Source organism: Littorina saxatilis, linkage group LG1 (genome assembly GCF_037325665.1).
Source record: "Littorina saxatilis isolate snail1 linkage group LG1, US_GU_Lsax_2.0, whole genome shotgun sequence".
Lineage (NCBI taxonomy): Eukaryota > Metazoa > Mollusca > Gastropoda > Littorinimorpha > Littorinidae > Littorina > Littorina saxatilis.
This window is the reverse complement of record NC_090245.1, coordinates 20,331,414-20,348,913: the sequence shown is the minus strand read 5'-3', so window position 1 is coordinate 20,348,913 and position 17,500 is coordinate 20,331,414. Positions and strand designations below refer to the sequence as shown.

At 41.3% G+C, this 17,500-nt stretch overlaps 1 protein-coding gene and 1 long non-coding RNA gene across 2 annotated transcripts in view; one reads left to right on the top strand and one right to left on the bottom strand.

Annotated features, from left to right (window-relative positions):
* The first annotated feature begins 3,224 nt into the window (after window positions 1-3,224).
* Window positions 3,225-17,500, top strand: part of LOC138964307 (uncharacterized) — a 17,464-nt gene continuing 3,188 nt past the window's right edge. Inside the window, exons 1-4 of the mRNA XM_070336225.1 lie at window positions 3,225-3,634; window positions 6,448-6,567; window positions 15,823-16,062; window positions 16,622-17,420. Coding sequence (XP_070192326.1) covers window positions 3,462-3,634; window positions 6,448-6,567; window positions 15,823-16,062; window positions 16,622-17,420 — 1,332 coding nt within the window. The 5' untranslated portion in view covers window positions 3,225-3,461. The remainder of the gene's footprint in view (window positions 3,635-6,447; window positions 6,568-15,822; window positions 16,063-16,621; window positions 17,421-17,500) is intronic.
* Window positions 14,033-14,887, bottom strand: LOC138961673 (uncharacterized). The gene is made up of 2 exons (XR_011454284.1): window positions 14,510-14,887; window positions 14,033-14,348 (listed from the first exon to the last, which is right to left on the bottom strand). It is a non-coding gene; the product is annotated as an uncharacterized lncRNA (long non-coding RNA).

Genomic DNA, 17,500 nt, shown 5'->3' with positions numbered 1-17,500 from the left:
CTCTCTCTCTCTCTCTCTATGCAGGTCCACGAGAAGCTGAAATGACATCTCGACAAGAGATACAGCACAGTGGCGCACGCAGGCCTGTCGTTTGTATGTAACAGATGTTTGGCTTGCCAACGTGAAATGTAACGACGCTTTCTGGTCTAGTCTTGGTTTAAGCGTGTTTTATTCAATTTCTCATACACACGTTTCAAACAATAACAACATTAAGAACGTTAACAAGCAGATTGCTTATGGACACGTTCTTGAAATGATAATCAATACACATTCCGATAGCAAAACATGGCGAACAAGTGATAGCTTCAACACTTATTTTGATAATCTTTCATTATATTTTATACAAATAAGATGAAGAGAGAGAGAGAGAGAGAGAGAGAGAGAGAGAGAGAGAGAGAGAGGGAGGGGGGGGGGAGAGAATGCCTGGCTGCATCAATTGCAGTCACAGTTAATATACTATCAGCCGAAGCGATTAGTCTGCCAACACACGTTCTAGACTGCAAAACACTCTTGTTTGGAAATACTGATTTAACTATATCTTTGAACACGAAAATATTCTCTGTTGTACAAGACTATGTTATGTCCACAATTTAAATGGTTCTATGTTCTTTAAATTGTGGACAGTGTAACAAGAAATGTTCAGAATCTTCCGGGCATGCTCCACACGTACATTCTAAATTATCAGAGAGGTGTCGGTTAACTAAGTCTTGTTGCAAATCGCTCATGTTTAATCTCAACCTGCTGTGAAATACCTGTGCCTGGCGGTTGCCTAAATAATAATACTGGGGAACAACAACATCTCCATCGGTCAAATACCTTTTAAATTCACCAACTGACTGCGTTTGTTGTATATTTTCTGGAAGATTATTCCACAAAGCTGTCGTTGAAGGAAAAAATGAAGAGTTATATAACTCACTTCTGCACAATGGAACCTTACGTTCAAGAGGGCGTCGTCTGTGGTAAGGATTTACATCGGCAACCAGGACCGGCAGTTTGGAATATAAATATTCTGGGGTTAAACGATTTACAATTTTATATACAGCAAAAGTTTATGACGACGTCGCCTTTCTTTCAGGGGCACAAAACCCGATTCGTTATACAGTTTTTGGTGGCTTGTGCCATGTACTGCACCTACAATGATTCGGATTGCATCGAGATGCATTGTCTCCAACTCGTCTGCCAAACACTGTGTACAGTTATCCCAAATAACGTCCGCGTAATCAAACAATGGTAACATAAAGGATTTATATATATAACTTCAAGTGGTTTTCTGGTCAAGTCTTCTTTGGCAGCCCGAAATAGCTCTAGCGAGTCTGATATTCCAAACTGATGGCTAATTACGATGCCAGTCTGAGGGCATGGGACTTCAGTAAGTGATGCATGATTTTGTTTCCATTCTATTGTACGTGCTGCCGTGTAGCACGCCGCGCTGTTTGTTATGTTGTCCATCCTCTTGAAACACTCACCACCTTCTGTGATTGCCGTCATTGAAATTCCATCCCCACTCTGCGATGTTCGTTTTGGTTTCGTTTTTACATTTAGTCAAGTTTTGACTAAATGTTTTAACATAGAGGGGGAATCGAGACAAGGGTCGTGGTGTATGTGTGTGTGTGTGTGTGTGTGTGTGTGTGTGTGTGTGTGTGTGTGTGTGTGTTTGTGTGTTTGTGTGTGTGTGTGTGTGTGTGTGTGTGTGTGTGTGTGTGTGTGTGTGTGTGTGTGTGTGTGTGTGTGTGTGTATGTATGTATGTTTATTCCCCCCTCTGCTTCTTTACCTCTGTAAACTTGTAGAGCTAGTTATTTTTCGATAAACACCCAGCAACCAAACAAATATCTGCCTAGAATAACAGCATATATGTGTACTTGATTTTAGTCCAAAACAGGGAAACTGACAAGAAGTTTTAACAGAATGGAATGATATGCACGGAACTATATAACCGCGCATTAATCGATCGCGCATTAATCGATCGCCTGCGCAGGTTGACTGGTTGAGTGAATTGGATTCGATCAAACTTTCGCATTTTTCATGATCCGCTAACTTCGACCATTATTTTTAATAATCACTGAGACTCGGCATGTAACCTCTACATATATGTATGTATGTGCGTGTATGTGCATTAAGTGATTCCGAGAAAACTACTGGTCTGATTTTCATGAAACTTTACATGGGAATTCCTGGGTATATTATCCTTAGACAATTTTTTTTCTTCTATTTTTCGATAGATGTCTTTTATTACGTTATATCCGGCTTTTTGTGAAAGTTGAGGCAGCACTGTCACGCCTTCATTTTTCAACCAAATTGATTGACATTTTGGTCAAGCAATATTCGACAAAGTCCAGACTATGGGATTGCATTTCAGCTTGGAAGCTTAACAAAAAAGTAATTAGTGTGCTCATTAAAGTTGTCATCAAAATCGAATTACCAGAAGCAGATTAAAAAATGTGTATTGTATTCCCCATCTTCTCCTGAATTCAAAAATATGTTTACTCTAAAAATATGCTCAGAATGAAAGGAAATAGGTTCAGTAAGTACTACGGTCGCATGATTCGCAAAGACGAGCGTGACCAGCCTCGGTCTTCGGGTGTGGTTAGCCGAGACTATCCCAATGTAGTCTCGGTGATTGTGTAGTGTAGTGTTAAACTTTTAGTTTGATACCGACTGACTAAATGTTTTTATATCGCGTCACGCGATTTGTTTAACCTTCGTTGGATTTGTCCGCTTGTCTGTGTCCATCTGTGTCTGTGTGTCTTTCAGTATATGTGTCTGTCTGTGTGTCTTTCAGTATATGTGTCTGTCTGTGCGCAAGGGCAGATACACGCGTTCAGATGTCATTTGGAATGGACACAGAGGTATCTTTGTCGCTGTCCGACTGTCTCTCTCCTGATCCGTAAGTGTCCCTGTTCATTAGTCGGCAGGTCTGTCTATCCATTTCTAATAACCTGCCCGCCTCCCAATCTCTAAGCCCCCCCCCCCCCCCCCCCCCCCCGCCGCCATCCTATTCCTCTCAATCCCTATCTTGGATTTATCGACCATCGCTTTTTTTTTTAGTTGTGGGTGGGCATCATATAAAAACTTCAGCCCCTCCCCTCTTTGCCCACTCCCCCCCCCCCCCTCCTCCCCGTTTTCTGTTGTTTTATTTCTCTTCTAATGCTTTGTTTTCGTCCCCGAACTAACACACGAACCCCGGAGACTTGCTGAGAGATTAAAACTCAGCGGTTGATGCAGCTGCGCACAGAAAGCTCGGAAATTATCGTTCAGCCAATGGAGGCCACACGCAACGATACGATCGCGGAACTTGGGGGATAAATTGAAACCCGTTTCCCTGGCCGAACCTCAAATCGTCCTGTCACGCATTTATCACAGTCTTTTGAGCGTTGTGCACAGATGCTAACCCGCTTGTTTTGTTGGGAAGCAGTGACAAATATCAGACAATAAGCAAAACAGGAGCGGATAAAAACCAAAAATGGCAAGTAACGCCTCAGACAATGCGGAGGACGAGACGATGTCCAACGATGCCGATGATGGTTTCGAAGAAGCGGCCAAATACATATGGGTTGTTGGTGGTTCTATTCTGATCGTGATTGGAACTGTGGGGAATTTACTGGCTCTGGCAGTCTTGACGCGACCCAAACTGAGGTATGTTTTATTTTTATGTTATTTTATTGCTGGCTCGATTTGTTTCCATTGCATGTTTGATTGGCTCTATTATAAACAAAAAGAAAGAAAAATAGAAAGAAAAGAAAGTAAAAAAGTAAAAAAGAAAGAAAGAAAGACAGACAGACAGACAGACAGACAAAACAGACAGACAGACATAAAGAAAGACAGGCAGACAGACATACATACATACAGACAGACAGGCAGACAGAAAGAAAGACAGAAAGACAAATAGACAGACAAACAGACAGACAGACAAACATATAGACATTTAGTTATTTAAATAGATATATAGATACATACATACATACATACATACATACATACATACATACATACATAGATACATAGATACATAGATCGATAGATAGATAAGATGATGGTTTGATTGATTGACCGAGTATTTGGTTGAGTGTCAAACCACCATCGAACGCTGAAGAAGAAAGAAGAAGGTTGAGTGTTAGACTTAAAGTTTGATTGATTTTTATGCTGATTGATTATTTGGATGAGTCACTGGTTGAGTTTAGCAGCTTGTTGCTCTTATGTTTCTTCGAAAACAAGTTTGCAAAGTCTGCCCTTAATTTTGATGTGAGGCTCTAGTAGGGATATTTATGTGTTTCTATAGTTACTGGACGAGCCTCTGTTAGAAATGGTAATAATACATTACTTAAAACTACATCTTACTGCATACGGTGGTGGACATGAATGGCCACAATCGGTTTTAAGACTATCGTCCGCATCACACAGGTTTACGCCGAAACGCATCTGTCTAATCTTGTTATGACAAGTGGAATATGTGTTCGTGTGTGTCAGGAATTATATTAGTATATACTAAGAAGTCACGTTCGCCGTGCGCACAAACACCACTTTATCTTTAAAGCAGAAAGGCCGTATTCCCTGAAAAAATACCCAGATGCACGGCACATGCTCTCAACTCAGACAAGTTACGGTTACCCCCCTCCCCGCACCCCCACCCTACAATCTCGCAAAGTGAGTATATAGCTGCAGCTGGAGTTCAAGACTTCCAGGACCCTATGACCCAGCATAACTTACAGACCCAAGCTGAAGGTCTGTCATCTTGAACACACGGCCAGTACCGTGTAACTGGGCTTGACACGGAACGATCCAAGGGGGGCAATCTCAGTCATCTGAAAGAGAGAAATCCAAACGCAATCCGCCTTGTTCGATTTTATGGGCTTGGACGATAGAGAAAAATAAGAAAAGCAAAAGCTGGAGTCCAGTCTGGACGAAACTGCTATCAAGAACGCAGAATTGATTTTTTCTGAGGTTTTTTTTTAGCCGTAAGCGCCATTTCTCATTTCGAATTTCTCATAACTGCTGTTCACAATGTGCGGCCGCAGTGAAACCAACAAAGGGGCCTCACTCTGGAAGAGTTTCCTGCTCCGATAAACATGGCGCTTACGGCTAAAAAAAACTCAGAAAAAATCAATTCTGCGTTCTTGACACTTTTCTTAATTCTCGTAAAAAAGACACCGGATGTTTGCAGCAGCTGTCCCCCAACAAATTGGAAAGCCGAGACTAATAAGGGCGGCCACCATGTCCGAAATCCCACTGCAAGTCGTGAATATGAACGTGAATTTGTTTTCTTCTAGATAATAAAGCGTTCCACAAACTTACCTTTCTTGTTTTTGATTGTTGATTCTAGAACGTCAGTAGTCTGTTTCGGATTTTTTACGTTGATGACCAGCATAGGGAAATGTAACTCATACACCCACACAGAAACAGTGCAGCAACACCCCCCCCCCCCCACCCAACCTATACCTGCACAGATTTCACTGGCCTTCAGCCACGTATTTTTTAAGAAGTCTATGTTGTTGGTCAATAAACATACTGAAATCTGAAAACAACGCGTTTCAAAGCTATCAACAGAAGCTATTTAATGGGTCTGGTATGCTTCCACTCTCAATAACTGCATGCATGGCATATGTCTACTTGTCGTGCTCAGTGAAGCATACCTGAAAGCTATAAAGTGCCGCATGCCTGCTCATGTCCGTGACGAAAACATCTACGTCAGTGGTTAATGTTCTTGTTTAAAAAGCTAAGATCTCACAAATCCAAAAACAAAGAGACTGCCAACGTTCCAAAATTCAGAATAAAAAAAACCAAGAAAGGTAGGTTGTTGGAACGTTTGTTATTGACAAAACAATACATTCACAGATATTTTGTATTTAAGATCTCACATTTAAAGGTAATTTATCTCAAATCAAGCACGTTTTGCACTTTTTTAGTAGCAGACAGTGTATATATATCTCTCCATTGAAAGTTACATATCCGTCAGACAAGCTACCTCCAAAAATGCCGATTTTGTTAGACAGAAGAATAAACAGTTTGTGTATTCCGACATTGAAACAAAAATGACATGAGCAACAAGGTTTGGTTTAGGTGTATAAAAAACATCAACAAGATAGCCAAAAACAATTAATCAAATAAACAAACAAACCGGACTGTTATATCCTTTGCAACTGAACTTATTGACAGTTTATGTGTCAACAAACACAAGCACGTACGCACTCACACACGCAAGCACACACACACAGACACACACACACACACACACACACACACACACACACACACACACACACACACACACACAAACACACGAACAGTAAAAAATAAAAGTTGATTATCAAAGCTAATAAAACTGTCCAATCAATAGAGCCATTACTGTTGTGGATTCGTGATTTCGACTAGGACGACGATTGCAAACATTCACTCTCAAAACTCCAATACAAGTTACCAGCGACATAAAATGTTTATCACACCTTTTGCAGGAGGTCCAACGCTGCAGTGTACCTGATGGTGGTAGCAGTCACAGACCTGGCCGTTCTCTACACGGGGCTGCTGAGACAGATTATCATCTCCTCCACAAAGAGGGACATCAGGGAAGACAGGTATTTGGCTTGAATACTACATGAAACTAAAGAAACGTATCAAAATAGAGAGAAAGTAAATGAAATTATCAACTTTCACGAAAAGAAGACTATCTATATATATATATATATATATACGACTTGTGCCTGTCTGTGTGTGTGTGTGTGTGTGTGTGTGTGTGTGTGTGTGTGTGTGTGTGTGTGTGTGTGTGTGTGTGTGTGTGTGTGTGTGTGTGTCCGCGATACACGCCCAAGGTTCTCGATGGATCTGTTTCAAATTTGGTGGGCATATTCAGGTAGACCCCGGACACAACCTGCTCGATGAGATATTTCAACACGTGCTCTCAGCGCGCAGCGCTGAACCGATTTTGGTTTTTTCTCTGGATCCATTCCCAGTAACTCTTCCTTATCTTCTCCAGTGTTTTCAGCGTTTACCTCCCTTCCTTCGTGTGGCGTCAATCCATAGCACCGTTAGTTTGTCAGAACAGAAGGTGGTCCATATTAGGCAATCTTCCCCTACACCAAATGTATAGCCAACAAGACCTTCATCATTAAAGCCCCAGTCTGCCTCAAGTGGTTTACAGAACGATTTGAATCTTCTCACGAAAAAAGCAGTTCTAACCTTGTGGAACACGCTTGCAATAGCATTTGATAGCATTAAAGGACACAGTTCGTTTGAATGGCTATTTAGCTTGCGAAAACCACACACCATATTTCGTGGTTTATTTTACCCCTGAGCCATCGTGAACCCGTGTGATCTACTTTCCCTGTTATCACAATTTAGTCGTTAGTTTGTGATTTTAATGCGACTCGTTGTATCTGCAATATCACGTTATGTATTGTGTACCTCTGAATCTAAAACGCAACAAACGACTGCGAGTCACACGAACTTATCGGCGGCGGTTGTCTTCAAAAAAGCAAGCGCTATGCAGAAAATTCGTCTGCTTGGGAAACACGACCTTGCGTGAGCTGCTTCCGGGCTCCAATTTTTCTAACTTTCAAAACTTGGAATTGTACTGATCTTGTTTTGATGAAAAAAGAATTATTTTGTGATTTAAGAATGTTTGTGTAACAAGCTGTCAATGTGTCATTTAGATTTTAAAAGTTAGTTCTAGTGACTAAATGTAAAAAGATAGCAAAGACGAGTGGGGAAAACCACACGAGAAATGCGTAAATGTTTTTTTGGGAAAAAATAACAACTACAGCAAACAACAAGTCGCGTAAGGCGAAATTACTACATTTAGTCAAGCTGTGGAACTCACAGAATGAAACTGAACGCACTGCATTTTTTCACAATGACTGTAGTCGGCCGCTAGTGCAAAAGGCAGTGAAAGTGACGAGCCTTTTTAGCGCGGTAGCGGTTGCGCTGTGCTGCATAGCACGCTTTACTGTACCTCTTTTCGTTTTAACTTTGTGAGCGTGTTTTTAATCCAAACATATCATATCTATATGTTTTTGGAATCAGGAACCGACCAGGAATAAGATGAAATTGTTTTTGAAACGATTTCGGAAATTTAATTTTAATCATAATTTTTATATTTTTAATTTTCAGAGCTTGTTTTTAATCCGAATATAACATATTTATATGTTTTTGGAATCAGAACATGATAAAGAATAAAGTAAAAGTAATTTTGGATCGTTTTATAGATAAATACTTTTATATACAATTTTCAGATTTTTAATGACCAAAGTCATGAATCAATTTTTAAGCCTCCATGCTGAAATGCAATACCGAAGTCCGGCCTTCGTCGAAGATTGTTTGGCCAAAACTTCAATCAATTTGAATGAAAAATGAAGGTGTGACAGTGCCGCCTCAACTTTTACAAAAAGCCGGATATGACGTCATAAAATACATTTATCGAACAAATAAAAACAAAAATGTCTGAGAATATCGAACAAAGGAACTCTCATGTAAAATTTCATAAAGATCGGTCAAGTAGTTTGGTCTCAATCGCTCTACACACACACACACACACACACACACACACACACACACACACACACACACACACACACACACACACACACACACACACACACACACACACACATACACCACGAACCTCGTCTCGATTCTCCCTCTATGTTAAAACATTTAGTCAAAACTTGACTAAATGTAAACAAGTCGCGTAAGGCGAAAATACAACATTTAGTCAAGCTGTCGAACTCACAGAATGAAACTGAACGCAATGCAATTTTTCAGCAAGACCGTATACTCGTAGCATCGTCAGTCCAACGCTCGTGGCAAAGGCAGTGAAATTGACAAGAAGAACGGGGTAGTAGTTGCGCTGAGAAGGATAGCACGCTTTTCTGTACCTCTCTTCGTTTTAGCTTTCTGAGCGTGTTTTTAATCCAAACATATCATATCTATATGTTTTTGGAATCAAGAACCGACAAGGAATAAGATGAAAGTGTTTTTAAATTGATTTCGAACATTTAATTTTGATCATAATTTTTATATTTTTAATTTTCAGAGCTTGTTTTTAATCCAAATATAATATATTTATATGTTTTTGGAATCAGGAAATGATGTAGAATAAGATGAACGTAAATTTGGATCCTTTTATAAAAAAAAGTGTTTTTTTTACAATTTTCAGATTTTTAATGACCAAATTAATTAATTTTTTTTAGGCCACCAAGCTGAAATGTAATACAAAAGTCCGGCCTTGGTCTAAGATTGCTTTGCCAAAATTTCAATCAATTTGATTGAAAAATGAGGGTGTGACAGTGCCGCGTCAACTTTTACAAAAAGCCGGATATGACGTCATCAAAGGTATTTATCGAGAAAAAAAAAAGTCCGGGGATATCATTCCCAGGAACTCTCATGTCAAATTTCATAAAGATCGGTCCAGTAGTTTGGTCTGAATCGCTCTACACACACACACACACACACACACACACACACACACACACACACACACACACACACACACACACACACACACACACACACACACACACACACACACACATCACGACCCTCGTCTCCATTCCCCCTCTATGTTAAAACATTTAGTCAAAACTTAACTAAATGTAAAAAGCGTCCAAATCGTGGTTTCCAAGCAAAATGGCTCACCCTACACGGTCTTTTATTGGTGTTTTACCAGTCATGTTTCTCAAGGTTTGTCAAGATTTGCACAAGATTGGAAGAGTTTTACTTTCAAGAAATTAAAGTTAAAGGTTTGAAAAAGTTTCAGAGAACTGCATGGCGTCTGTTGTAGTTAAATCAGCAAAGCTGATTGTTTCAGTTGCAGTATGCAACATATAATCCAGGGGCGGGGGTGTTACAGGGGTTCCGCCCCCCCCCCCCCACCCCCCCCCTAAAAAAAAAGAAAGAGAAATTCTGTCCGTGAATTATTTTTCTTTTTTCTGTCTGTAAAGCCGGGGGAAGTTTTTATTTGTTAATTGTCACAGTGTGCGACATGTCTTCCTTCTAACCATACTATATATGATGTCGGGAGCAGATATCAGTGAAGATAAATTGCCATTACTTAATACTAATGTTAAAAGAAACAAGGAACTTAGTCGATAAATATCGACAGGGGGCCGACAAATGGTTTAAATGGGAAATGTGTGTATATGGGTGTGGGTTTGAAACAAACAAACAAACCAACCCATGTGAACCCCGGGCCGCAGGCCTTCGATGTAGTGATTGAAAAAAAAAGGATGTTCTCAAATGGTTCAATTCTCATTTGGTCTGATTCTCAAATGGTACCGGTATACTCCCCCCCCCCCTGGCCGCAGGCCTAGGAGTAAAATTTTTATAGACACTGACCTTCTTCCCAGGGGTCATTGACCCAGTTTTAGCTATGAGAGGTGGTTCGCCCAGAGGCTGTAGAGTATACTGGGGCGGTCTCTTTGATGTCTTGAGAGGAAACTTGGCCAGGGTAGTACATGCACCAGAACTGGTGGACACCAAGGACAAACATGAAATCGAAGCAGTTTGCTTTCAGAGAGAACGGTCGTCAGCAACTCAAACTTCTCTGTTTTCTTTTTTTTTTTAAATCTGACTTTCTTTGTGGCCCCCTGACTCCGCCCCCCTCCCTCTGTAAGGACCCTCCTCCACAAGGACCGATTTTTGTCAACATTTTAAAGGTCGCTAGAGAGGGGTTCCACTGTATGACCTAACCGCTACTGGCAGACGGCCTCAATCTTCACGCGCAAAGACGAGATTAATAGGTGCTCGGTTTTGGTATTTTGAATTACATTACATTAAACCTTTGTTGGGTTTCATGGTCATGGCAACAGCCATAATAATATTACATGATGTATAATATCATATTTCAGCATATGTGAATTACATGTCATCATACTAAACTGTCATACATTTTTATTCCTACATTATTCTGATTGATCACAACCAAACCTACTATCATTGGACACATCCAAATGCAAGCGCCTGTTCTTGACAATTTCTCTCTGATCTAAATATAAAATCAGTGCAATTTCCTGGGTCGGGCTTTGCCACAGACACTCACGGTTTGGCCTGTAGGTAAAATGTACAATGTATTTTCTGATTTGTGCACAAAAGCTTTTTTTCTTTTTTCTTTTTTTTAACATAACAATGTTTAATGTCACTGTATGTTTAAAAGACCATGGTCATATTTGTAAAAAAAATGTTAAATTAGAAAATAAATAACATTTTGGTTCATGATTTTTCCTACACCTGTGCTAAAAATAAGAAATAAAAATGTCGGGTATATAAGTCACTCAAATACAGCTAGGTATGAATGGCTCGGTTTGAGTTTGTTGCAGTTGACCCTGCACAATGCGACATATCATGTTTTTGTTGAACAATTTTGACGTCACCCCTCCCATAGGGTGACGTATTTCACAACTTCCTGTGTTACACAAACTCTGTGATGACCAATTTTGACGTCACCCCTCCCATAGGGTGACGGATTTCACAACTTTCTACAGATGAACAATTTTGACGTCACCCCTCCCATAGGGTGACGGATGTCACAACTTCCTGTGTACACAAACTGATGACGTATTTCACAACAAAATGGCGCTGCCCATGGTCAACCTCGAAACTATCCGTATAGAATGGGGGCGTCCTCGCCCCCATAATAATGAGTGGCTGCTGACACCAGTTGATCCTGTTTAAAATCAAGGATAAGCCACAAATTGTTCATAAAATATCTAAAATTCTTCAGCTTCAGGGGGGCTTTGCCCCCCAGACCCCCAAACGGGACCCTGGACCCCAGGTCCCAGGTTGTAACCCCCCCCCCCCCCTCTGGCTTAACTGCTCGGCCCCTGCAATCTGTGTTCCTAAGACAATGATTGTATGTATTGGTGTTCCCCTCTTGAGTCTTGTGCTTCAATGTTGCGTTGACTTTGGATGAGCCAAAATAATAGCCGAACTTTTTCCAAGATTCCCTAAAGCTTTCTGACAGTTTCGGCCAAATGTCCCAACATGAAAATGTCTAGCAACACCCCTGTCGCTAGCGCACCAGCTGCCTGTTATGGGTAAGCGACGTGCCCGTATTTCCTGCAAAGCAAGACAGAATAAAATAGCAGCTTAGTTTGAGCTTTTAAGACATTCGTACCAGAGAAAACGTGTTCGTGTTTGTTTGGAGAGGGTGGATAGAATCATAAGACACACTGTGTCTATGTGACGTAGAGCAGGTTTACAAATTCATGCTGAAGCACTGTGTGATCGCTATTCTTTCTGGCATATCTTACCTTGATTTCAGATAGACTGAGAACCGAAATGAGGATGTCTACATGAATAAACTATGCTGATATGTATGTGTTTAGAAATAAAGAATAGTTTTAATGATATACGATGGTGTGTTTTGTTTTTTAATCCAATGTGATATTTTCGTATTTGAAAACAAATTGTACACTCTGTGGTCAATTTTACTTTTAGATAAATAAATCTATCATAATGGAAATCATCTGTTTGTGTTGTGTTACTTACTCATTTTGATCAATGTTGAGTCGTCCATATTCCTGTGTGTACGCATAGTATGCAGTTTGAAGGTAGTAGATGTCCGAGCAAACATAGGAGGATGTGCTGTTAGGCTGTCTATCTCCTCATCCAGGTTTTCCAGATATTCGAATTTAGTTCCCTCTTGGAGTTTCTGCACTGACACCTGATAAGCAAAATACACGTATCACTCTGTGACCATGGCAACATGTATCATCTGTATGCCCCGTTCAAAAATTACCTTCAGATTCTAAGGTATACACAGAAATTGCAGTGGATCACAAAAACAACAGGAACAGTAGTACATATATTCACAGTTTAAAAATGCATGCAATGAGTCAATAACCCGATGTAACCCCAGGTAGATTCAGGGTCCCACTGACTGAATCTCATATGGTTGCTTTTCGGCACACACCATACATTTTTAATGGGACTGTGAGGTTTTGTTACTACAGTAAAATAGTAGCAACGTACTGTCTGTTCGTGACGTTTGTGAATACCGATATATGCACTAACGCATTGTCTTTTTGTAGTGTGACTGTCCGATATTGCGTACTCCTAAAAATCAATGATCAAAAAGTTTGAACTGCTGTAATCGTGTTTCAGCATATGTCTGACAGTACCCAATATTGACGGACTGTGTGATGATATCTTCTGCTATGGTCTGTTGAGACAGTGATATCAAAATCGAGACAGGAGGTCGAGATTTTGATATCACTGTCGAAACAGACCAATAGCAGAAGATATCATCACACAGTCAGTCAATGTTAGATATATTGCTAATTCTCTGGACATTTTGTATTTACTGTAAAGAAATTACAAAAGTATTTGTCTCAGTTTTGGCTGTTCCATGTCCCTCCCTCTGATTATTATTTCTTTTTGTTCACTCTTTTCTTGTACTTTTCAGTATTTAAGAATGTCTTTTCTTTCAAAAAGTCTTTAGTCACTTGCTCAACTAAATTCTGGGATCATTACATTTTCATATATATTTGTTTGTTTTTAAATTTAGGTGTTTTTGTTTTTGAAGTGGGGAAGCAATAAAGAGGTCGTCGATATCAAAACTGATATCGACGGAAATGTCGTCGATATCACTTTTACAATGAGCTCAGTTTTGCCCAATTGACCAATGGAAATCCACGTAACATATGAAATAGCAATATTGCTTATTTGCTTCCAAAACGGCTTGCGATATCACGCCATCAGCGTTTCGCAACTGCCCAGAAAATCTTATGATTTCAGATCTAGTTTGAGATGGGAAATCACGTGTGCTCGTTTAAAAAACAAAATTCATTTATTACTTCCCTTTGACCGTTTCGCAAGAAAAATGTCAGGATCACTATTAGCACATGAAAGCCGCCCAACTGTAAGAGATTTGAAATAAAGAAGATCCGTATTGATCCTTATTAATCTCCTTCCAGATTCTTTATATGTGCACACACACACCCACAGTCAATCATCTGACTCCCGCTCAGAAGTTTAGGAAAGCAGAGAGAAGATTAGAAGAATTTGTAGTCTTTCACCAACTCATTCTTTCCAAACAATAGCCAATGGTTTAATTAGAACATACAAATTGGTTTGTTTCTGACATAGCAAATATCAACTCATTCCTCAAATTCTCAAATACTTTCTTGCTTACAATAATCAATTCATGACCTTTTGAAACTCATTCATTCATTGTCCACGACCTTTTGAAACTCACTCATTCATTGTCAACGTCATAACATATTTACAAGGACAAGAAAGCAAATAAACAAAACATAACTTTTACGTTATGTAGAGGTGACGATGTAGCTAGCCTTCAACCTTACGGCCTCCATCGCACCCTCGCCACTCTGGCACCACCCCGCACAAGTCAGACTGGGGCGGCCTGTTACAAAATATAACACCCTACTGTAACAACTAACAATATTCAAAAAACACACCAACCGAGCACAAGAAAATTATACGATTCCGAAATTATTCAAGTACACAAGTCATGTCCGCGCATACAAAAGAAATGTTCAAGTTCACACAAAACTAGCAAAGTACCTCATCTTCCAATATGGCGGCACCCATACAAAAGTCCAAGTCATCCCGGCAATGTTTCCCAGTTCCAAGGTTGACATCAAAAGCAAGAGCAGGTTTTCTCATCCGAGAGCCCAGGTCGAATGACTTTCAATTGTCAGGCAGTTTACAATCACAACTCACAAAATCAGGCGGTTGCGATTATAACGCGAACAACTCGCACAGTTGTAAATTCACGTGCCGCGAACCCAGTTTGACCGTCCGTAGCTAACCATGGAATTTTACTGAACTGTTAAAAGTTTCCACTCTCAAAGTTAAACCACTCCTGACAACCTCTTTGTATTACAAAAAGCACTAGTTATATCCCTTCAACTATAAACACCATAACCGCCATTCATTACACCAACGCCATTTGAAATAAGTTTCACTGTTTAGTGGTGTCAATGTCATGTAGTGTCTTACTGTTGCAAATAAAAATACCAGGATAAGTGCAGTTTTGTCCGAAAGAAACAGGCTTTGCGCAATGTTAACTTGCTGTCTACATGTTTCGTTGTGTGACTGAAGAATTACTCAGAATTCCAAGAGAAAATAAGGATAGTCGCGTGTGAACATCACTGTGGAAGCATTTATTCTAAACTGGGCAGTTCAAGGACGAAATCCGTGATTAAAGATAGGAAAATAAACAACACCATAATAGCATCAATCCATAATCTTTACATGCTTACAGATCTGTGGAAGCACATCAACTGATCTGTGAAAAACACACCTGACTTCGATCTAGCACTGCAAGAGGTAGCGACTACCAGGGACCAATATTTGATATATTGGTCTATGCGACTACGGACTAGTGTGTCAACATCACAACAAAGAGAACTTACCACATACCATTTCGTATTGCCGCTTATGCTGGCTCTGTTTCAAGCAGTTCCTTGAGGCCTCGCAAGCATTTTGACGACGAAGAGGCTCAAACGGGCACAGTAAATCCTCAGGCTGGCTGAAAACCGGTCCGTATACGGTATTCCACTTGTCTTCCTCACTGCTGGAGCCGGCCATATTTGTTGTTCAAGGCCCGTGACGTAGCACACGTATGTGCACAAGGTCATGAGCCAAGACTGCGCGCGCGATGGAACGATTCAGAACAGCCAACAAACGAGTCAAAGTATACTTTTTGGACTTCTGTGTTCATTTTTACACACGCATTTGTGGTTGATGAATTAAGAGGGTCAACATATCAAAAGTGACCCTAAACCTTGGACTTTTCCTTTAATGTGCCTTTAAAATACAAGTTTGTGAGACGATTTCCTCAGTATTTTCCTTGCATGTTTCTTCCCGAACAGCGAGTTTAGCTGCAAGCTGCACACCAGCCTGGTCTACTTTTTTCTGGACTTTTCCGCCTGGCTGTTGGCCGCCCTGTCTCTGGAGCGTCTCTTCTCCGTGCGCTGGCCCCACAAAGTCAGGCAGAAGTGCACCAGGATGACGTCAATCTGCGTCATCACTGGAATCGGCGTCACACTCTTCGCCATCAACGCGCACTTCCTGGGTACGATGGGAGATATGACGATTGACACTCCCAATGGGTGAGTGTTGTTTTCGGAAGTTGGGGACGCGATTGTGACGGAGTAGGGTGGGGGTGGGGGGGGTGTTAATGGTGGCGGGATGGGTTGGGTGTGGCACTATATACTAGAGTTAATGATCAGAGCAAGAGAGAGAGAGAGAGAGAGAGAGAGAGAGAGAGAGAGAGAGAGAGAGAGAGAGAGAGAGAGAGAGAGTATTAGTACAACATCTTTGGGCTAATGGGTTATTTATATTACGATCGTGTAATTACGATTACAGCAATTATTTGTTTTTCTTATAATGAGTTACCTACTCGTTTTTGTTATTTCTCGAAATGTGTGCTCAATAAATTATTCTCGGTCTATCTCTCTGTGTGTCTCATCCGCTGCCTGCCTGTCTATTGAGTATGTATTTAAGTATACCTGAACACTTTTATCTATCTGTCTACGCTCTGTCTTATTTCGTTTATCTCTCAGTAAATACACCTGTCTGTTCCTCCGTTCTTCAGTCCGTCTATCTGCCCCGCTGTCTGTGTCTCAGTGCGCACCCCTCATTATCTTGTTTTTCTTTCTAAACGCACAGAGTTTTCACCGTGAAGTGCGCGCCGCTGAGCGAAGATTTTTACCACGTCGTCACCTCCGTGTGGTCCTGGGTGGATCTCGGTGTCTTCGCCCTCCTGCCCCTGACCATCCACATCGTCTGCAACATCTTCATCGTCCGTCGGGTGGTCAGCAGCTTCAACGAGTCCAGGCGGAACAGAGGCTTCGACCCTCCAACGACCAGCAGAAGTCACACTGGTGCTGGGTGTCCGACAACCGCGAGGCTTGACCACAGCGTTGAGAAAAGTGAGCGGAGTTGGATCAGCCAGGACAGTCCATCCAACCGAAGAGCGCATAAAGCCGTGGACATTCCTGATGCCGGACAAAGTCGAGAGGGGCTTGGCAGCGCGGAAGGATCTCAAAGTCCTGCCCGTGGCGGTCTGGATATCTCGCAAGGAAGCGAACATCATCCTTCCTTGGGAACGACTAGCGTCAGCGTGCTGACCGGCCCTACCGCCATCAGATCAGGCCACCCTGACCTAGCGGCCAGTCACATGTACACGACTAACACCAACGCAGAGGCCAGGACACACAGCCCAGTCTCACGCAGACGGAAGCCAGACCACCACCTTCACATCACGCCACATGCCTCGGGTGGTCACCAGAGAGTATCGGCTATCCAAAGCCCTGCCAGCCCACGTGACGACAAGCGCGTGTCGTCCATGACCTTGATGCTGGTGACGGTCAGCTCTGTGTTCTGCTTGACCACGCTGCCCATCAGCATCTACTACATCACCAACTGGATCCTCGTACAACATGGCTATCATGCACCATACAGGAAGGTCAGTCCCACTTGCGTGCAAATATAGCCCTACAAAGGATGTTGCTGGGATTTATCTTCTTCTGTACTACTAACATACCA